At 40.1% G+C, this 23,488-nt stretch overlaps 1 protein-coding gene across 2 annotated transcripts; it reads right to left on the bottom strand.

Moving 5' to 3' along the window:
• Nucleotides 1-2,742: 2,742 nt before the first annotated feature.
• amacr (alpha-methylacyl-CoA racemase) lies at nucleotides 2,743-23,179 on the bottom strand. 2 transcript variants are annotated; one of them, XM_040000710.1, is made up of 6 exons: nucleotides 23,080-23,179; nucleotides 19,168-19,424; nucleotides 18,602-18,745; nucleotides 15,770-15,930; nucleotides 5,957-6,143; nucleotides 2,743-3,460 (listed from the first exon to the last, which is right to left on the bottom strand). In XM_040000710.1, the coding sequence occupies exons 2-6, from the start codon at nucleotides 19,412-19,414 to the stop codon at nucleotides 3,051-3,053; spliced, it is 1,149 nt and encodes a 382-aa protein (XP_039856644.1). In that variant the 5' UTR covers nucleotides 19,415-19,424; nucleotides 23,080-23,179; the 3' UTR covers nucleotides 2,743-3,050. The 2 variants fall into 2 exon arrangements, with proteins under 2 accessions (XP_039856644.1, XP_039856643.1); XM_040000709.1 differs by lacking the exon at nucleotides 23,080-23,179 and adding an exon at nucleotides 22,739-22,893.
• Nucleotides 23,180-23,488: the final 309 nt, after the last annotated feature.

Consider the following 23,488-nt stretch of genomic DNA (forward strand, 5'->3'; position numbering starts at 1 on the left):
CATACTACAATCAGTTTCCACTATTTTTCCAGAAGTACCTCATTATCATTTTTAAAAACTTTTTTTTTTAATTTGATTTTGAATGCCACAAATTCCAGGTCATCATCATCTTAGAGGTAAACATTTCAGCTCCCTGTCTACGAAGAATAAAAAATGTCTGTCAATAAGGAGCAAATGAGAAATCTTGATTTCTGAAGGACTGACCTTAAATCTTTGCACACTTCTGCTCTCTCTCAATCAAATGACATTCGTCCTTGTTTACATGTATTCCCAACACAGCCAATTATTTTAAATATATGGTGAGTCATTAAAGCTTTGCTAGTTTTGCAGACATTAAAGCACACCGCTCGGCACACTGGGTCACTGTTACTTCTAGTACTTCCTGCTGTACTTCCCTGTTGGAATGATATATACTGTACAGACAGACGTGTTGCAATACTCCAGGGAAGAGGAATATGTTTGCATTTTAAAAAGGCATTGTGGAGGTCTTTGCCAACTTTCGATGAAGTCGGGGGGGAAAAAAGACTGATTTACTTCAGGAGCAAAATCATTCAAACATTTAGCGGCACCAGTGGGCTGCAGTGAAGCGATGCAAATATGCAGCAAGATGACTGAATAACTTGTGGTGTACAAAATGTTACAGATGAGAAAAGAAATGAAAGCTCCTAAAGAATGCAATATCTCCTGTGAGGATTTCCTTACCCTCCTGTATGTGTATTTTAAAATTTTCAGCTTCTTAGGAAATACTTTAGGGAGCCATCTGTAATAAGACTGTAATAAACGCACACCTACACTATTTTTCTTTTAAGTTTTAGACTGTTGTGAAACTATGTTTATGTTTCATTTATGTTTTCAATCCTCTGGAAACCCGTTAGCACTTTTAATATGCACGACTAACAACAGCTATGAGTGATTGCAAGTACTTATGAATACGTAGGGAGGGAAGTATCTCATTTGCACATCTTTTCTTTGCTTCACCATCTTCTCTGCTGAGCAGATTGGGGCTCTAAAATTTAAATTTAAAGGTCTGTATTTATTAGTAGTGGGCTTTAAATAAATATTTAATAATATTTCTGAGATGTTACTGACTGTCTCGAGGCATACTAAACATAACTATGGTAATTTCTCATGTTCTTCCACATCATTTGTATTTAGGTAATGCAGTTTACTTGTTCTCTTCACATAGCTACAAGGTTAGTCAATCAATCATACATACATGCATGCATGTATCTATGTAACTCTTATCCAACATAGGGTCACAGAGGGGGTTGGGCCAGCTGGCATGGACACATGGCATTGGTATTTAAATGATGCTCAGTTGCTTCAGGGGTCCAAAGTGTGTCAAGAAAATATTCCCCACACCATTACACCGCCACAACGATGAACCATTGATACAAAGCAGAATTGATTTTTACATCAATTTCTGACCATTTCCTGCAATTCGAGACTCATTGGAGCATGCAATGCGTTATCATTCTTTCACTGTCAAATTGCAGCCTTTATCCTGTTCTTATCTAACAGGAACAGCACCCGGTGTGGTCTTCTGCTGCTGTAGCCCATCAGTTTCAAGATCTGAGGTGTTGTGAATTCACAAATGCTCTTTAGCATACACTGACTGCAATGAATGGTTATTCTAATCGGGTCTCTGGCATCAACCAAACATTTTCACCCAAATAACTGCCATTCAGGGGATATTTTCTCTTTTTAGGACCATTACCTTTGAACTTTAGAGAGGGCTGAGCAGGGAGCCAGCCTGCCGGGTCAGCCGTTTCTGAAATACTAACATCTGTGCCCTGTTTAAAATCACTTAAATCAGCTTCCGTCTCCATTCTGATGCTCAGTTTGAACTTCAGCAGGTGACTGGCTAATTGGATTAGGATTAACAAGCAGCTGAACATGTATACCCAATGAGCTACTGAGTAATTTATTTAGTCAATCTGAATCATCTTCAGAGCCTCCTAACTTGAGCTTGCAGAGTTGCATTAGTAGCTTGCAACAGAGATATTGGTAAGTGACTTAAACTTCACTTACACGAAAAAGGACCAAGTTGCCTCCTGTCAACATAATCAATGCAGTAGTTTTACTTTCACTTTGTAGGCGTAACGTTTCCTGTCTCTGAAATGTGCAGTTAGTGCAACACGAAAGTCGGATCTACTGAATGTTAGACACAGGTCTCCATGTGGTTTTGAAAAGTTAAGCCTTCTTCATTCTTTTAATTAGCCAGCAGGGGGCAGCTCCTCTGGATATAAACAAGCCTAATGCTAATTGAAAACTTCAGTAAACAGTTTACCGATGAATCACGAACACTGGTTTCTGATCTCATTTAATACAGCTTGACATTCATCGTGTAAATTATGGCCTTCTTTAGAATAAAAAAACGCAGGGTGAGCTTTGAAACCCCAAGCCAACGTCTTGAAAAGATGATTTTAGTGGGTGACATCATGTCTGGCTACAACCATTTTTTCTAAACAATCTGTGTGTCAGAATTAGTGCACACAAATCAAAAGCTGTTGTGGGAGAGCAAAACAACAACAAAGTCTGATTAATTTAATGTTATTGGTACTGCTGAGCTTTCAGGAGATATCCAATCCTCTTTTGCTATGTATGACCATTGCTCACCCTGAGCTGGATAATTTAGCAGATATCAGTAGTTTATGATTAATAGAGTAGGTGTGCTTTGCAAAAAAAATTCACTCACATATTCTGAGGACGTCTTGTCCAATCAAGACACATAGGCAGAAGTGAATTAGTAAAAATCTTTGTTTACTTTGCACACAGCAGCCTCCTGTGAAATCCTAGCTTATGAAAAGAAAATAACTTTCTTAGTTTCTCTTTTGATTTGTTCACAGTTATGTTAGACATAATCTGAATGGCAGATCTTACTGTTAGTCACTCAAATGTGCTCTGCATGTAGCTTTGCTTTATCCAAACCAGTTGTTTATTTCCAGTATGTCAATCACATGGTTAATTACTGATTCCTTCAAATCTTAAAAGGTGGTGCCACTGTGTGATTTTCAAACATTTATAACTTGACTGTTTTGATTGTTTGTTTACAGCTTTGCCTTCACAGCATTGCACTCTATGACTCCTGCTGACAACATCTGGTTTATCTGTGGGGATGTGAAGCCGTACTCCTGTAGGACCTCAGCCGTGTGTTCTCCAGTAACGGGGTCGGAGGTGAGGCAAGGCTCAGCAGGAGTGCGAGACAGAACCGGGGCTGGTCGGGGGCTTTCTTCCCCACTGGAGTCCTTCATGAAAGAGCCTCTTTCCCGGTTATGTGGGTGTGAGCTCACCTGGTCAAAAGACAACACAGGTGTAACACAAGCATCAGTCCCATCAAAAATCTCTGACCACTCCGTCTGGCTCTTTGAGGCAAAACGCTCTGTGAAGATTCGTCTGAGCTCTGGCCAATCATCAAAGCTCATCTGAGAAGGCAACTCTCCAGCATCCAACTCTAAGCCTAGAAAGAAAAAAAAAAATAACTTTTTATGACCCAAAAGTAATATCAAGTTAAATAAACTTCAGTATAACAAGCTGGTGCAGAAGCAGCCAACACTTTCATCTCAGTATGGGTTGCTGATCTTGCTGAAGGTCCAAGTTGGCCACATGATGTAATCATTTTAACCACTCGTTACTGCTCTACTAAATAATGAATAATGACTCCATGTGCAGGATTTAAGCACTGACTTTAATATAGCAGTTTTTTTCTGTAATTTTTTATGCACAATTTCTCTTTCAGCCAAATACGACAGACAGGAGTGATCAGCAGTGCAGTATTTTCATATAATGAATACATAAAAGGTATATATATATATATATGTAAAATATGCTAATATATATAAAAGGTAACTCTATTTATAACAGTGAATACAATCATTACTGTTACTGTGAGTAGAAAACTGAAGTAAGCTCATGGGGGCTGGAGGGACATGCAGTGATTTGACTAAGGAGGTTTCTCCCTTTATACATAGTGAAGCCAGAGACCAGAGGAAGAGTGTGTGCTGTGCTACCAACTGGCTGAAAAGTCGAGAAGCAAGTACCAAAATGTACCGCCATATATGTGTCGCTTAAAAAAACCCTCTCAAGCATTAAACATCACAGAGTGTCGGGTCAATCTCTACAGTGGTGCCAAAACCAAGCTGGTATGTCGGACCCACAAGCCGTGCCACCCGCCCAGCCATTGCAAATTTTGGCGCAGATACTGGCTGAGATGAACCACGATCAGGTGGTCACTCATTTGGAGTAGCTGGAGAAGCTCCAAATGCTCAGGTGGAGCGGCAAACTCAGGTCGTGGAGCAGCTGGTCGGGGCTGCAATGTTGCCGCCCCCTCCTCTACTGTTGGTGGCAATGCATGGATGGGGGGCCGTGACGACCCCCAGGTCTTCCTGGAAACGTTCCAGGCCACGGCAGAGGCATGGCAGTGGCGGAGTGGGCGCCGCGGCTGCTTCCACTGCTGTCATGGGAAGCTGAGATGGCAGTTCTGAGTCTGCCGCTGACCTCGCGCGGCAGCTTCACTGACATCTGCTGGGAAGTGCCGGACCGATTGGGCCTGTAGGCTGACTGAGGAGGACCATCCTTTTGTGTGGGCCCGGAAACTGCACAACGTGGTGGCACGGTGAATGCGGGGTCCTGGAAGTGCGGGTCCTTAGAATGAGGTCCCGCCAGCTCTGGAAATTCTTCCCACGGGACATTTCCCACTGGGGCAGTTTCGTGATGACAAACTACTCTCAGGCATTGACCTAGAAATTGATGGTGACGTGCTGCACCCTGAAGCCGTGCAGACCTACCAACGCTTCATATTACTGAGAGATAAGAGGCGGCTCGTCATTCTTTTTTGGCCATTTTTAGAGAAATGTTGCGCCACATAATACTGACCTATGAATCGCCCAAGCCTCAAAAAGGCACCTAACTCAGGGGATGACAGTTTGACAGGCCTTCAATAGCTTTTGCACCATTGAGCCATTAGCTGAAAACTTGACACATGTGCATGATGTACATTATGTAAAAAATATTGAGGAAACTGGACAGGTGGATAGGAAAAAAAAGTGACAGGACCAAAAAACTCTGCAGCAGATGAGCAGTATCTGAAAGTCACGTCCTTATGAAAAAGGTAAAAAAAAAAATCCACACCTGACACAGAAGCTGAGAGATGCATCTGGCCCTTCAGTTGATTCATCCACTGAAGCCTCATCAGAACTAGTCTCAGTGGAAGCGTGGCTCTAAAAACGCTGTTGTTGAGGAAGGCAAACAGGGAGAGAAGGCAGAGGTATGCTAAATTTTCTGTTTCCGCCTGCATTTCCGCCAGTGGTGTTGGGCATGTTTTTAAAACCGATGGAATTATGAAAGTAGAAAACTACTGTCCGATTTTGATCCCCCATGTGATTCCACCTGGAAAGCATCTGATTGGCAACGGCTTCATTTTTCAGCATAAAAACACACTGTCAATGCAGTAAAAGAATACCTGGATAGAAAGAACCCAGACCTCAAGATTACTGAAAGAGTTATCACTGAAAAAGATATTACTGAAAGATCATCTTGACAGAGAACAAAACAAAAAGCAGCCAACATCCAAAGAAGGGCTTTGAATGATCTTCAACAAGTCAGGAGAAATATTCCTGATGACCACTTAAAAATGACCAAAAAAAAGCTTGTGTAGGAGAATCCAAGCTGTGTTGAAGAGTAAAAGTTGTTGTAAGAATTCAGTTTCAGTGTTTGCCTGTTTCAACAAATCGCTGCATTCATTTCCAAATTTCCAAGTAAAATATGAAGCAATGAGGGCTAGCTCGAGACTTTGGCAGTGTACTGTAATGCTTCACTTTGCTCAAATATTGATCAGAGTCATGATTGGATGGGTTACAGGCAGTTTTCTGATTCATTCATTTTTGGATTGAACCTTAAACTTGATTCTTAGCCACCATAAATGTTTCCTATCGTTTATTCAAATATGTCAACAAACCTTTAAGCAGCTGTTTGTAGAACTGAGGTTCAATGGCACCAACAGCCATGAACTGTCCATCCGAAGTCTGGTAGGTATCGTAGAAGGGAGCTCCACTGTCCAACATATTTTCTCCTCTAGACCGGTTCCACAAACCAATACTACGAGATTTCCATAAAAACGAACCCATATATGCTGCTCCTTCCACCTGAAGAGTATGAGACAGGAAGACAGAGGTTCATATTTCATGTCACTGAAAAGAAAGAAACAATTTTCTGTTGTTCATTTTTATTTTTTCCTTTAATTTTTTAGTGTGAGTGTAGATAACTGTCACACACATGACAGAGGATATTGTTTTTTTAAGCAGGTTGGCATGAAAATCTTTAGAGAACAGAAAATACAAAGCAAAGATGAAATGTGGTGTCAGTGCAACAACGACACGCACAAATCACATTTTAAATACTAACACAGCTTTCTGTATTCAGAGCTTATTTAAACTGGTGCTGCTTCCACTGCTGCTGAGTAAACAGAAAAAGCTTGATCAAAAAAATAATGAATGCATGACATAAAAAACGCAAATAATAACATTGCTGGGAGGGAATCAGTCAGCAATAGTCCTTCTGCAAAGGCAGTAAGAGAGTAACTTTTTTTTACTTGCCTGGCACTAGAAGGGTCAACGACAACACTAAATAAGAATGCACAAAGGCACTAGTACCGGCCAAATAGTTATCATAAAAACCGATGCTGGCATCAGCCCCGGATTTTACAAGCTGTGCATCTATATAATACAGTTCTGTGAGCCGTCAGGGACAAAGCAGAGTGGAGAAAGATCTCCAGCTAGTCGGGGCTTCAGTGATTTCACTGTTACTCGCTGCCAAACCCCCCCCCAATTATTGCTTGAAGAATATTGCTTTCTCTTTTGATGATCTTCACTCATGAAAAATGCATTTCTGGTTTAGAACTATGAGACCATAAGTGTGGAGATTTGAGAAGCAGTGTTAATAGTCTGTTTTCTTGTGTACCTCATACTGTATACAGCAGCTGAATCCACTCATCCCCTCAATAAGATCTCTAAGAGCAAGAGCTGACACAAAAATAGGAGAAAAATAGGAGATCATTGTCTCTGTCTTTATTTAAAGCTATAAAACCTGCAATCATTGATGTCTTTAACCGCTTGGAAGCAACGCAAACAACTAAGGAACACAACACTGACATATCATAGATTTTTAAATCGATTTGGCAAACATTAGCAAGCAACTGCTTATTGGACTTGTGTCTGTATCCACCTGCTGAACATGCACCCAGTATTTATTATCTTGAGTTATATTTAGCTGTTTTTGTGGTTTCTATTATCATCTAAATACTGCCTGTCTGTTGTCTGCTGCCAAGTATAAAGTGTAGTGTTGAGCGAGCCTTCCAGAGTCGTTTCACTGAAAAGAGCTCGGAGGGCAGTGAGAATGAACACTGAAGCTTCAGAGTAGATTATTAAACAATGGGGGAAAAATCAGCAAAGCAAAGGAAGCTGCACACACAGGTAATCATACCTTCAAGTGACTCTTTCCATTGTCACATTGGTACACAACCAATGTTTCTAAATTCCCTGAAATTGTCTGTAAAGTGGCCACAGGTGTGAATTTAAATATGTCCACGTATGTCAGAATGGCAGAAAAGCACACGATGAGCGTGTAATGCACCCTGCCTTCAGATACAGAGCGTGCTGGCACTGGCTGCAGCCCACCTAAGCATCAAAACGATAGACATGTCAGGTACGGACGGACAGTAATGGACACTAATAATATAATTGATAGCAGACCAGTGATGTTGAGAGAAAAATTAGAAATCATGTCGAACATGTGTCACAGTTGGTAGTTGTGATGCAGTTGGTGTACTGCTGGGCATTTAATCAGCTCCTGCACCGACACATAGAACAGGCCACAACAGGTGTTTCTACAACCTCACGCTTCATATGAAGAATATTTTCCCATTAAAGAGAATCCAAGGCAATATAATAAACTAATCAAATTGATGTTCTGTCTATGTAGTATCATTAACAACTTGAAAAACAACATCTGCATTATTCTACTTATAGAATAATGTAATTTTTATTATTTTTATGGTTTTTTGCCATTTTTTCTGCATAAAGCTTTTAAGTAACTTCAGTTCTTTTCATAAATATAAAATAGTTATTACTTTTAAAATTTTTAACCCTTTAAACACCAGTTTGTTTGTCCACTGCACCAGCTGGAAGACAACCTCAAATCTCGCAATTTTATATAATTGCATTGCTACTGAAATTTCTTGTATTATTAATAGTAGAGTCTGGGACATGTAATTGATTCACATCAACATTGATTATAATGCATTGTTATTTTTGTGCAGGGAGAGCAAAAACATAAAAACTCCCTCTCAGCTTGTTCGTGGCCAAAAATGGCCACCCCTTGTTTACATTTACAAAATGCTATAAAATTCATATATATTGAGAAAAATTTCCACTTTTTTTAACTTGATTTTTTAGATTAGCATCAGTGCTGTTGATGAAAATCAAAATTTCATTCAAATTCAGAATTTTAAGCCTTTAAATACCAGTTAGATCACATAATTGTAGGAACTCATAAATGGAAAACATCATAAAACCCCAATTTTTTTTCAAAATAATACATGCCATCTGATTTCTTTTCTAACCATGATGGAGGTTAGATGTGTAGCAATAATTAACAGTATCAATGAATTTTATGCATCTTTGTTTTTTTGTGCAGTGACAGAAAAACAAAAAAACTCCCTCTCAGCTTGTTCGTGGCCAAAAATGGCCACCCCCTGTTTATGTTACAAAAGTCTATAAAATTTATTTATATTAAAACATTTTTCTACTTTCATTGACTTGATTTTTTAAATTAGCACCAGTCCTAGTCATGAAAAACAAAATATAATTCAAATTCAGATATTATACCCTTTGAATACCAGTCAGATTATGTATTATTACTACGCTTTTGGGGGAAAATAGTAATAAAGTTCACATTTTTTAGCATATGAATGATGAAACCTAATAATTTTTTTATCATCATTGCAGGTCAGTAACAGTAACAATGATTGCACACCTGGTGCAAGGGACTGCTGTTCCAATCCTGGAGGTGCGCCTTTTGCACCTTCTTCTCATTTTGTTGGTGGGGTGTGGGTCACACTCTGGGTCAGACTACTGTATCTTGAGATCAATGGCAGAAGTGACTGAGAATCAGGGACATGGGCGTCTTGCAGTTGTTGAGGTCACCAGCATGTGCCCCAGCTCTCCCAGGATCACTCTTCATTTGTAGGTTGTAGAGGACTCCCCCACTTCAGTGAAGTTGTTTCCGGCGGGACAAAGGCATCATATCCCAAGACATCCAGGAGACTGGAGAAAAGAGCCAGCAGCCATCAGCTAGTTTTCCTTCTACAACTCGAGGTGCCAACATCCTCTCTAAGTTATCCAAGCTGTTTTTGTGCCTATTGTAGTCCGTGGTAGTTTTGGTGAAGCCAAAGACAGACAACAAAATCTTCCTCTGTTGCAACTGGAGGAGCTGGGGAGGAAGCTCTGGGTTGTTTCCCCTGTGCCAGTTTTCATCTGAGGGGTTCCTCTGTCAAGGTGACCGAAGGAAAGACGTTGTCTTCGGAGCTCCTCCGTCAGTTGGAGTCTGAACCCCTTTCCCTTTTTTACTTCCTGAGAACTTCCAGTGTTGTCTTCCAACATGCTATGTATTGCTTTATTCCGGTGTAGGCTTCATCTCTTCATCTATAATCCTCCAATCCTCACACCTTCGCCTCCCGTGCAGGTTTGTAAGGGTGCACAGCAGCTAAAAGATCTCCTTTGTTATAAAAAGTCAAAAGTAGATCTCAGGCTGCTAATGCAGGAAACTGCATACAGGGTGACCCCTGGTTTGATACCAGTGGGTACTGGATTGTAGAGCAGTCTCTCTTCAGTGGTGGGACCCACATGGTTTTCCTTTCATGAGGGATCCACTCAGTCACCGGCTCCTCGGTCTCAGAAAATGCTCCTATGTTCTTTTCCATCAGCTGCTCGGCCTCCACCTGCATGCCCCCCAACCCCAATCCTCTCCCAAAGAAGAGGATTCGGGCACTGGCTAGTACTCATCATCAGTAGTGATGCAGTCAGCCTCTTTGGAGATTGTCCCCTTATCTTCTGGAGAGGAAGTTTCTTCATCTTGGGCAGATGTCTTTTCTTCAAGGGCAGAGGACTGCTTGCTGTCCTTGCTCTCTGACCAGATCATATAGACAGTGCTTGAAGCAGTGATGACTTTATTGCCATATTGCCAGAATAAATGATCTGGAAGCTGTTAGGCTTACTTACAGTAGCAGCACTGTCTGCACCTGCAGAAACTCCAGGACACGTTTGCAAACAGTGCTGTTGTCGTTTGAGCTGCAGCTGCAGCATGCACAAACACAAACTATTAGATCCTTAAGATCAAACCTATGTCAAAATTGTTTCATTATTTTTGATCCATTGGAGTGTGGTAGGCCATCAAAGGCCGCTACTAGAAACTCGGAATATTACATTGCTTGCTTGGCCAAAAATGGGTAAATGATGTAATTTGGTAAAAAACATTAAAAACTACAATTTTCATGTGTTGAGTTTAGAACGAAAGCATTTTTACCTAAATCGCATGATGTAGTACTGTCAATAACAAGGAATCAAAAAAGGTGGTTATAATGGGTTTCAATTGGCCAAAAATAGCCACGATATAATCAAGAGGAACAATTTGGTGTATAGTGAATATTATTGATATTATTAAGGAGCTGATGTTGAAAATTAAAAAATCCAAAAAAATACACACCTTTGGGAAGTTTCATTCCACTGGCATTAACAGAACGAAAATGGTTGAAAAAAGGATAGTGAAGTACAAAAAGAGCAACAAAAAGGCAGTAAGCTGGCTAGTGGGGGAGAGAAAATGCCACATGCTGAAAGGTTAGTGAATAATCAGAAGCTTATCCAGGGACTAACGAGTGGATAGGATGCACTTCACCAGGACCAACAAAACTGCAGGAACTAACCTCAACCTTCAGCTTGCCTCAAAACTCAAGGCTGAAGAGCCGTGAGACTGAATCAGGTCATTTAAAGCAGGAGAGGAAGGAGATGAAAAACAGGTGGGCGAAGGAACTGATTGAGACTGCATAAAGAACAACAGGACAGAGCCACAGCTCTGGCACCACCCCACAGCTTCAAGCAGTCCACCTGCACCAACGTAACATTCTCCTCTTGGAAGCCCAAATGAACAAATGCTCCTAGCAGCAATACTGACAGCCATATCAGGCACAAAATAAAGCTGTAAGTACTGGCACAAAATGCAAGAAGTTGCCACTCTGCCAGCCTCAAACCTTTGAAAATCAAGTTAGAAAAAATAACATAAATACTACAGTATCTTAATTTTGGGTTTTGATACGATATTTTCTATAAATTTGCACATCATAAATAATAACATTCAAAATTGCCTTTCAGTCGCAATTTATCACCATGCCTATTTAGGACATCTCAATAGTAGCTTATCAAAGTTGCTTATTCTTTTTGGTAGTTCAAAAAAACTAAACAACCCCCCCACCCCAACAAAAAAACCCACTAGTAAATCCGGCCTGAATAATTCTACAAGTAAAATAAAAATACATTAAAATTAAATACAATACGAAAGATGCAAGTTTTAGTGTGCAGTCTTACGTTGTGGTTATTAATGGTCTTTTCCCAACACCTCTACAATCTAATCAACTGTCTCTATTCTAATTGGAGGATAGATTTTTTTAAGCCATCATAAAAGTGCTGTACCTGACTGGATTATACTACAGTAAAATCCAGTCAACATATGTACTGATCATGTTTGTATAGGATAGGTAGGTAGGGTAAAACCATAATTATGTATGCATTAATAAAAAAATTTTATTTAACACACATATTATAAGTTTCATAAAAAGGCTGAATTTAAGCCAAAGATTTTATACTGAATTGTAATACTCTGCATTTTGCATCCCTCATTAAGTGGATGCTGACATGTATATGCTTATGCCACTAACAACCTGAGGGTGAGGACACTAAGTAACACAGCATGAAAATTGAAATTACACCAGACCAAACAAACATAAAATGCATTAAACAGTTCTATGAATTTGAATACAGCGCTAATACATACTCTATATTGCCAAAACTATTTGCTCCTCTGCCTTCACATGCACATAAACTTAAACATCCCATTCTTAATTCATAAGTTTAGTATGATGTTGGCCCACCTTTTCCACCTGTAACAGCTTCCACTGATCTGGGAAGGTTTCCCACAAGGTTTTAGTGTGTTTATGGGATTTTTATGGGGTTTGCTTTTTGCACTGGTGCACACAGTCATGTTGGAACATGAAATTGTACAAAATATCTTGGTATGCTAGTAAGAGCACTAACAGTTGGTTTCACTGGAACTACGGTGCTGAGCCCAACTCACTCTGGTTGCAGCATGCTTTATACTAACGCTTGGATGCAGCTGAGAAAACTACTAGATGTAGTCAATCAACATCACTAACAAGAAGTTAAAAGGCCTTTGCCTTGTCAGGTTAAAAGACTTTGAAGAACCTTCAGCATAAGTTTAACACCACTTGAAAAATGGCAAACAATCATATTTTGCATCGTTGGATCCTAACAATGTTCCAAGTAGAGCTTCAATATGCAACAAGAAGAAGTGGGAGTGAGAAAAAACATTTTTTGGAGAATGCAATTTACTGAAAACAATGCTTAAACTGAAACAGGCCGTTTTACAGCTGATCAAAAGTTTAAGACCACATGACTTTAAAAGGCCAGATCTGGGCAAAAATGTGCATTCACTGTCATTTTCTGTCAGGTAGTCACACTGTCAAAAAAAACGTTCCCTTTTTGAACATGATTGGGTTGTTGAACTGCATAAGCAGGGTCTCTCGCAGTGCACCATCGCTGCTGGATGTGGGATGCAGTAAGACAGTCATTTGGAATTTCTTAAATGATCCTGAGGGTTATGGAACAAAAAAGTCAAGTGGAAGACCCCAAAAGGTTTCACCAGCACTGAGCCAGAGGATCCAACTGGCTGTCCGTCAAGACACTGGACGATCCTCGACCCAAATTAAGGCCTTTACTGATGCCAACTGCAGCCCCATAACAATCAGACGGCATCTGAGACTGAAGGGCTTCAAAGACCTCGTCTCCTTGAACACCACAGAACTGACCGTTTGGACTTTGTAAGAGAGCACCAAACATGGGACAATGAAAGGTGGGAGAAAGTTTTATTCTCTGATGAGAATGTTTTCTATGCGCCACAGTGGAGGAGGCACCATAATGGGGTGCTTTTTCCTTCAGTGGAACAATGGAGCTTCAGGAGGTGCACGGGCATCAAACGGCTGCTGGCTATGTCCAGATGCTGCAGAGAGCATCCCTCATGGGCCCTTGTTTGCATGGTAACAACTGGGTTTTTCGACAAGACAATGCTACAGTGCACAATGCCCGCAGGACAAGGGACTTCTTCCCGTGATCTAAATCCAAATGAGAACCTTTCGGGATGGATGGCAAGGGAGGTTTACGAAAATGGACAACAGTTCCAGACAGTAGATGCCCTTCATGTGGACATCTTCATCACTTGGAGAAATGTTCCCAGTCACCTCATGGAAAGGCTTGCATCAAGCATGCCACAACAAATTTTTGAAGTGATCAAAAACAATAATAGTGGAGCTACTCACTACTGAGTGCATGTTTGGAACTTTCATTTATATTTTGGGGGGTTTACAGTTTTTTTGGAGGTGTGGTCCTAAACTTTTCATCTGCTGTAAAACGGCCTGTTTCAGCTTAAGCATTGTTTTCAAACAATTGTATGCTCAGAAAAATGTTTTGTCTCAGTCCCACTTCTTCTTGTTGCATGTTGAAGCTCTACTTGGAACATTGTTAAGGTCCAAACATACAAATTATGATTTTTTTTGCCCGTTTTCAAGTGGTGTTAAACTTTGAGCCTGTATTAATACCTTGTACCTTAAGTGGATCTGATAAAACCCCAAATAAATTCAAACTTGTGTACCCAAGTTAAAAATGTAAAAATATTAAACTTCATCCCCTCTCTGAGCTTTAGCACTGCATCTCAAATCTCTCCACAGCCAAAATAACTTTCACTTTCAGAACTTGTGATCAGTGAACAGTTCCCCACAGGGGTGAGATGTGCAGCTTCTTTCAACTTGCGAAATTGCAGCTATCTACTACAGCTGCTGTCTGGCACATCCTTCACTTATGAAGGGCATCTCTGAAATTACATGTACAGTTTGTTGGCTTTGCAGCTGATGGGACAGCTGCTGTGCTGAGCTGATAGAGTGCGTGAAAAGACAGAGTGAAAAGATCATCTCTAACTTGACCGTCATTCCCGCCGTCAATTACCTGCGATCCATGAGTCTGTAAAACACATTACAGAGCTGCATCATTTTCACGTATTTATGACTTTTAATCTGAAAGGTTTGCTGCTGATCTCAGTAAACATGATCGAGTTTTATCCCTCCCTGTCCAGAGATTTGCAAATATGAGTTAAAGAGAAGCGGTGAAGTGCAGAGGATCTTATGTGGGAAAACAGAAAAAGTCCATCCTAAAAGCAGACTGTTGTCTTAGGAATGCAGAGGAATATTTATCTATCATTTTATAAATACACAGCATTTTATACCGTTGCATTTTTACATGATTTCTCTCACACACACACACACACACACACACACACACACACACACACACACACACACACACACACACACACATAACACGTTACAACATACCTGTAAATGTTGTTATATGTTAAAGTTCTGAAGTCGTTTAGTTTAAGTTCATATTATTCTATAACATTACACTGACAGCAGCAACAAATAGATAAATAGTCTAATAGGCTTGAGAGTATACAGGACCGCTCAGTTAGTGAAGTATTTTATATAATTATTATTTAAAAGTATCCCACTTCTTGCCCTATGGCAGCTGCTATGGGCTCCAGATAGCCCGATCCTGAGTTGGATAGGCAGAAGAGAACAGAAGAATGGATGGATTATGTAAAAACTGTAGAACTGCTGCGACTTCAAGCCACATTGGTAGCTATTTTTTTCTAACAGGATAAAAGGGTTGCAAACGTATTGCACTAAACAAAAATCTCCAAAGGATGTTGTGATGTTCCTGTTTAAAGACAGACTCAACTCTGTTTATCTGAACAGTGCAGTGCATTTGACGTGAGGGCTGTCAGTCTGTAGCTGCACTTCAGAGCAAAGAATACTGCTCTTTTTTTTCAGCATTTTGACAAATCATTGTAAATACTTTAACACTTTCTATCACTTTAATTCAGCCGACTGGTTCTAAACATTTTTCTGTCATAAGACAAGCTCAGAGCACACATTTATAACTGCTTCACACCCACTAGCATTTTTCTGTCTTTGCCTAATAAACCAGATGTTTGCAAGGAATCCACCTAATGACTTATCCTACTATCACAGGAAATACAATCACTTGAAGATACTCACACGGGCAGCGGAGTGGACATCGCACTGATTACTTTTTTATTATACTACAATAAGTACATTAAACTAATTTTTCATAGTGTGCTTAGTGTTTCCTATGCTCTTGCAGGGGGAAAGGTATAACAGCCACACAGTTTACCACAGTGCAGTGCAACATAAAACAGAACACATAGTCTTAAGTTTGCAGGGCTTCTGTAAGTCTGAATATGTGCAAAGCACTTTGTACCAAGCACCTTCAGCATGTTATGATAAAAACAAAAATTTCTTACTATTACATTTATACAGTTCATGATAGTAAATGTTTGCACCAGTGGTGCTTACCATGCTAGCATCAATGATCTGTCCTTTCCCTGACTTTGTCCTCTCCAGCAGCGCCAGGACAATCCCCAGAGCGCACGTAAGACCACCGCCTCCAAAGTCTGCTAACAGATTCAGTGGAGCGTAAGGCTTCTCGCCGCTGCGACCCAGCCGGGATAAAAGGCCTATGACAGGAAAGAAAAAGTAGAAGCTTTACGCAGAAAAACAAGTATTGTTAAGCTCAGTGAAAACAAAAGAGCCACAACAAACAGCAATGCATGAAAGATATTTAGTGGTGTGCAAGTGAACATAACTCCTTCAAAGGGTTTATTTTTCTTCTAGTCTGTCAAATCCATTGCTGGCATTGCTAAAGCAGCATGTAACCTTTGCTTTGTATTTTTTCCCTCCTTTTGCTTTTCCTGTAACAAAGGAATAAGCATAAAAGGACCTTGGGGCACCGACTTAGCTTACGGGGATGAGGCGACGACCATATGCTGTATAGCACAGCGTGGCCGGCCCGGGTTCATATCTGACCCGTGGCCCTATAATAAGGCCAAAAAATTACATATTAAAAAAAAAGAAAAGGATCTTGAATGAAAAGCAGACTGTCAAGCTAGACATAAACTATGAGAGATAATATTCACAACCATCTTTTATTGCATGGGGTCCCAATTAAACACATCTACTATCGTGGCTGTATCCACTCACTGCTTTAGTTTGCATAAAACGTCCTGGAGGTTGGGTGGGGGAAACACACACACAGAAAAAAACTCACAGCTTCATATACACACATCTCACCTGCCTTACAGTACACTAGATATACACTTACCAAGGTCACTCTTTATGCTAAACAAAGCCACTCGCTGCATTTTGCCTGTACCGTTAAGTGCCAAGCTAAGTAACATTGAAAGCTTTTCTGAGGATCGTTTCTGATGTTTTCTCACAAAGTACCATATAAAACCATATTTTTGGCTCGGCTTACATTGATGTCATCATTCCCTTTAATCCTTTATAAACATGGATAGTTTGGCTTGGTGTGCTGCAAAATAAAGCCCAAACAGACTATCAAAACTTGTTATCTAGACCTTTAAAATGCATCCTTGTAAGTGTAAATGTATGTATAAAACATTTCACCTCCTTTGCTGAAACTAAAATGATATTATTAGGAAACCACTAATGGGCTAATTATAACAGAAATGTGTTCTTGAACAGAGTTTTAGGGTGACTGCAAAGACTCTCTGAAAAAAATAAAATAAAATAATGCTGCAGTTAGTGAGTACAATTTATTACCCAGCATCTGGCCATGAAAGTGCAAGAGGCCATGCAGACGGCCTTTTTTCATTTTGTAAAGACACCAAACGTAGGTGAAAGAGAGGGGAATGTGTGTGGGGGTTAAATGCTTTTTAATATATTTTCAAAAATCCATCAAGTTCATCTGGTATAACCGGTGCCAACTGATTGATATCAACAATATGAATAAAAGAAATATCTAGAACCTCTTCTAAAATTCTCATTAATGCTTTATTAACAAGTCTGAACAAGAACCCTTTAATAAAGCAGTAAATCCTGCTTTATTAAAGGTTTCTTGGGGCTTGTTTAATTGGAGGCACAACTAGAAAGTACGTTTACATTATCAGACCTCATTTGGGAGTTTGTAGTCATACGCCCACTTGTCCTTTTAATAGATAGACATGCTCAACTGCTCATTAACACAAATATCTGAGTGAGAGCACGTAAGAATGTATGTACGCTAGTCTGCTGAAATGCAAGCTCTGCTCCAATTACACCTTACGATGCCCAAGTATAGCGACAATAAAGGAATCTTTACCTTTATCGATCTGATCAGCCAATAACAATTGAGTGTATTTCGGCATGCAGACATGATCAACACAACCACCACGACATCAGAATGGGGAGGATAAGTGATCAAAGTGGCTTTGAATGTGATATGATTTAGTTCCGAGATGTGCAAATCTATATTTCAGAAACTCTTGATCTACTGGGATTTTCCCACACAACCATCTCTAGGCTCTACAGTGAATGGCCAGAAAAGGTCCCTGCCTCCAGTTCTTCTGGTGAGATGCCGACATCTTTCTGAGTGACATAAACCCAATCCCACTGTTCTCAGAGATTCACACATTACACTCTTGTTAAGATTTAAATTTTTTTAGGGTTATCCCAACCTCAAATTATCAAGTTCATGAAGGCTCCCTTGTCATTTCAAACCCTTTTATTCAAACCCTGTGTCAGTCTGCAGTCCTTCACACAGTTTATAGCGCTGCCATGAAGTTTTAAAGTGGGAACTGGGAATGTGAGTACATACCTTTTTATATATGAATTTTAAGTTTGAAGAAATGGTTCTAACTACACTGTTGTGAAAAAAACAAAACAAGGAAACAGTTTAATCACAAAGCCAGAGAAGGATAAAAAAAAAGCCTTTGTGGTTGTTAAGGTAACGCCACATGGTATGTAAGAAAATGTTAACATTTCTATTTAAAGAATTTTGAAATGATGCTATTTAAATATGTTGGTGTTTAATGGATTGGCCCATATTCTCTCAGTGTATCCTGGTTCTGCTCCAAAACACCTCACCTTGGAAGTGACCAGGAAGCATCCTAGATCAGTGCTTAAACCACCTTAACTGGCTTCTTTTTTTAAACATGAAGGAGCATTGAGCTCATTTCTAACTGTGAGATGCAGACACCCTTAAAAGGGCCTGTTTTCACAGCTCATGTGCACACGTAAAAGAAGGATAAAATAAATGTCAATTAATAATAAATACATATAAATATTTGATGAAGTCTGCAGTCTTATGAGTCTAAAATTTAGATCTGAAAGCATTAACAGTTGTGTTACCTGACATGGCAGTGTAGTTGATGTCATGCCCAGCTACGGTGGCATAAGATCCACTCTGACCATATCCAGTCAAGCGAGCGTAGATCAGCCGAGGATTTTCCTTTAATAGCTCATGTGGACCAAGGTCAAGTTTCTCCATAACACCTGGGCAGTCAAAATTAAGTCCACATGTAAATTTAATCACACATTACCTTTTCTGTTTCTGCTACTGCTTATGTTGGTTTTCAAAGACTTTCATATTCCTACGTGGCTTGTCACCTTATGTAAACCCTTTGAAGACACATAAGAGTCAATGGCATTTAAAAATTAAGAATCTTCTAAGTGTAAAAAAATAAGAGTATAATAAAACACAAAGTTTTTTTTATATAACTCAAAGAGCCATACTTCTGTGTTACATTAGGATATATAGTTTTCTTTCCCTAAATTGCCAACTTGTTATGTAAGTGAATTTATAAGAATTAAGTTGTTTTTAAACATTATAATTACTTAAGTAATTCTGTACATAAGTACCATAATGTTGTAGAGAGCAAGACCCCTTGCTGGCACTATTGTGCTGCAGGTCTCACCTTTGCGATATGGCTCCAGGACCACATCAGACTTTATGCAGAGCTTCCTGAGCAAAGCTATACCCTCCGCGGTCTTCAAGTTGATGGCCACAGATCGTTTCCCCCGCGCTTGTGTGTCCAAAGACGTAGGAACTTTGGTCCGGTCCACACGGATCACCTTGGCACCAAAGTCTGCCAGGATCATGCCGCAGAAGGGTGCGGGTGCCAGGCCTGCCAGCTCAATAACTCTAACCCCAGCCAGTGCCATGATTAAAGGACTATAGGATCAAATAACAGAAACTTCTTTCAGTTTAATGCAATCCAATGCAACACCAATAGCAGTAGTTGGGGGGATGGGGTGGGGAGGCTAATATCAAAGCCTGTGATGTTAGGAGAAATTTAAGTTTAGCTGACAAAAATCTGTTCAGACACACATACAGTCAAAAAGTCTGCTAGTCTATGTCAAAGTGTTTGCAAGAATATGTAGTTCATATAACAGTACATGTCTCCAGAACAGCAGTTTTCCATGATGACTCACCGACAAACACACTCAAACTGAGATGAAAACAATAACAGCAACACTGTACTGGCTGTAATGAGGAACCTTTAGCACTAACTGTAAGTGCAGCTTCATTTCTGGACTCAGTGCCAGAAATGGTACGGTCTGATTATGCCCTGGAGCTCAAAGTGGGTGTCACATTGTGACAGAGGAGAAAAAGCTGTTAATAACAGCACAGTAGCAGCCCCATTCCTGGACCGGTAACATCAGTTGATGTGATCTCATTTCTATGTTGCTCATGGCCTGCAATCACATGATCTTTTATTATTGTGCCTACATTTTGTGGGAAAGACAGAGAAAGTGGGCCCATTTTATGCTTTGCACATCCGTCAAACATCTAAATTGATGCTGTGGTCATGCTGCAACACAGCAACATCGTTTTTTTCTTTTTAAGATGGAAAGCTTTGCAGCGCATCAAAGGGAAACACACAGGCAACCGGGACAAATCTCTGAAAGTGCAATTTCGGGTGAAAAATCCTTGGGCGACAAACCTTCTTTTTAAGGGGAATGAGGTCGACCTTGGGAAGAGTGAGAAATCAAAAAACAGATTTCAAAGCCACATCGCATCAGAGGATCCTTAGAACACTACTCTCTGTGTGAATGCTATTGGCAATGGAGCCAGACTGTGTTAAGAGGCAATAACACACAGCTTCAACACTGTACCTGAGCTGTACTGTAATGTGAATTTGCCTGAAGATAAACAAAATAGTGAGTTTTCTTATGGCAGACAGTTTATATATGAAATGAAAGAAACACGCATTTTGGTTTATTTAAACATTGGTAATCCAAAGACGAAGACAAATTTGAAGAGAGTTCGGAGGGATGGATGATGCTCATTCAACAGAAACACTCATATTATGAGTGTTGATATTGCATCAACCAGAGCTCTGGAACTTCTCTATTGGAACAATAAAACAGTTTAATTTATACTGCACTGTCATATTAGCTTAATAAGGACTCATAAATAATTACATGTAGCTGCTATGTTTTCTGAAAGAAAAAAATGATCACACTTTTACTAAATATCACCTTCAATATTGGTCTTAAAAGTCCTATATTGGTTCTACTGCGTATCTGCGGACTTTCTTAAGTGACCTACCCAAGGTTAAGTGTAAAATTGGTGAGGTTTTAATGTGGTTGGTCTGCTGAAAACAAACCAAGAAAAACTGGATCTGCTACTATTAAGGGCATTGCTGTTGTGAAAAAGCAATCAGTGCCAGAGTGACTGCCACAGTCAATGGAAGTGGAAGTGATTGGGAGCAACAGCAACTCAGCAACAAAGTGGAAGGCCACCTAAAATCACAGAGAGCAGTCAGTGGATGCTGAGGTGCATAGCTGTAGCCAGGTTTCTCCAACTTCCTGAATCAATCACGACAGGCCTCCAAACTTCACATGGCCTTCAGATTAGCTCAACACCATTGCATAGAGAGCTTCATGGTATCGGTTTCCATGGCTGAGCAACTGTATCCAAGCCTTAAATCGCCAAGCGCAATCCAAAGCCTCAGTTGAAGTGGTGTAAAACATGCTGCACTGTGTGGGGACTTGGAATTAGCTCCTTCCTGTTCCAACAAAACTGTACATCAGTCCACAAAGCAGGTTCCACAATGCCATTGGAGGTACAAGTTATCATCTTCCGGTTGAGTGAACGCTGGCGCGACTTGCTGCCACTACTCACCGATATCCTTTTATCTTTTTATATTTATTTTTCGATATATCTTTTTTTCGAATGAGTTTGGTGTGGACGAAATTGACTGGCCTGCAGAGACCTGACCTCAACCTGACAGAGCACCTTTATAGCTGCAAAAGGTGGGCCAACATATTTTAAACCCCATGGTTTTTGAATAAGATGTTACTCAACTTCATATGCATGTGAAGGCAGACAAGCAAATACTTTTGGCAAGTAGTGTAGGGTATACTGACAGACTATTTTCTGTTTCAATGTTTCCTACGCATACACCATGTATATAGTTCACTCACACATATATGTATAAAAATATATTGCTTTTTATTTATTTATTTATTTTCCCCTCATTGTATATTGTTTTCCCTTCTTTACTTTTGCACCTTGTGGTCCAGCTGCCCAATTTCGCTGTGCAAGAAACTGCACAATGACAATAAAACTCTCTAAGTCTCTAAGTATAACATATACATGTAAATATGTGTTATAGTAAAAACATAAGATGGATGTCTGTGCAGGTCCTCAGTCATCCAGGTCATAGTAGATGTTCATCTTTTTGACCAAGAGAAATTGTTTAAGAAAAGGATAAAGGAGGCTGTCTACATCCACTCTGATTGACTGTCACTAAGCAGACACTAACTATCACCCACCTACAATGCAGTCTTGAGATCCCTCCCCAGTCACAATTTGACCCATGTGCCCTTAATAGCTTACATTGTGGCAGAGGGTGGTAATGTTTAAAAAACAATTCACACCTTGAATTATCCTGGGGTATCCACAATAGTGAGTTAATGAACCAGGATCATTAAGAATCTCCAATAGTTGTTTCAGAACTAAAGAACAAGAAAGTCCCGTTGTCTTCTTTTCAAGCACCCAAGACTACCAGAAGAGGACAAACTAAACCACAGTTGAAATACCCTTCCTGGTGGTCTGCAGCGACAGAGACGTTTAAACTTTAGACTTTGAAACTGGACCTGAGTATTTTATTCAAAGGTCAAAGTGACATCCATTATCAGTGAGTGCAACCATGCACACTACAGTACACAAATGTCCACAGACAGTATAAGATTCTACTTTTATACTGAAATCCTTTCTTTCCGTTACTTTATACTGTCTATGGCACCATGCACACGTAGCTCCGTTTAGTACCCAAGTAACGACACTACACTGCCAACAAACTCAATGCTTTTGAGCCAATCACTGACTGCAGTTTGGCCCAAAACGGGCTATTTCTCGGTTACGTTATGCGTCATGAACAGTCGAAGCAACAAGGGGAAGCTACAGCACCACAAGTGGAGCACATCTTCACACTGCGTCCGACACTTTGTATAGCACTAAGGAGCAGTTTGGCTTACTTTCAAGGAGAAGACAAGACACCTCTGCTGAAGCTGCGTGCACGGGGCGCCTGAGCAGACTGACGTTACAGTGACCGCTGGATATGTCTTAAACACTGTGGGGTGAATCACGTGTGTACTAAACAACAACTACATGCTTACGACATAACAGTAACAAACTTAAGAAAGAAACACACACGAAACAGTCATACCAAACCGCTCATAACTGTCATAGAGTTACTATCGTAGCTAAATGTATAAAAAGTAATTCTGGCCAAATTACACAGGTGTAACCAACAGGCTGTATAAAACCCAACTCTCATTCAAATATACCGTCCTCCAAGCCTCCTGCTCGTCCTCACCTGTTCAGCTAAAAAGATGTTTTTTTGTTCAGAAGAGGTTTGTACTGAGTAAACAACTCCGAAGGAGTTCACTGGGGAGCTAGTTTTAATAGAGTGGTTAACTCCGCCTAGCCGGACTGCTTGCGGTGTACGCCGGTGAACAATTAGCGAACACCGTCTGTTGTGAAGAAGCAGCTTCCTGGTGACCTCAGAGAGACAACTGCTAGGTTTTCTGGGAATTGTAGTTTCCACGTGTCGCTAACGTATAGGGTAATTTTAAGTGAGTGACTGAATGAAAGAGCATTCAACTCCACAAAATAAAATATGTAAAGACAAAATATTATTTATTTCCATCGTTAAAGGTTATTCTTAGTATATAACAACTTACCTTAGGTTTAAAGACAGTATTCTGAACAAGCTCAAAAAGAAA

Source organism: Simochromis diagramma, unplaced genomic scaffold (assembly GCF_900408965.1).
Source record: "Simochromis diagramma unplaced genomic scaffold, fSimDia1.1 OVJJ01000596.1, whole genome shotgun sequence".
NCBI classification, from domain to species: Eukaryota; Metazoa; Chordata; class Actinopteri; order Cichliformes; family Cichlidae; genus Simochromis; species Simochromis diagramma.

What these genes read in the sequence shown, in the direction of transcription:
- amacr (XM_040000710.1), bottom strand. Translation starts at nt 19,414, where the DNA reads ATGGCACTGGCTGGGGTTAGAGTTATTGAGCTGGCAGGCCTGGCACCC. An exon ending in CCTGGAGCCATATCGCAAAG is followed by an intron (nt 18,746 to 19,167) that starts GTGAGACCTGCA and finishes TTGACTGCCCAG; the next exon opens with GTGTTATGGAGAAACTTGAC. An exon ending in CAACTACACTGCCATGTCAG is followed by an intron (nt 15,931 to 18,601) that starts GTAACACAACTG and finishes TTCCTGTCATAG; the next exon opens with GCCTTTTATCCCGGCTGGGT.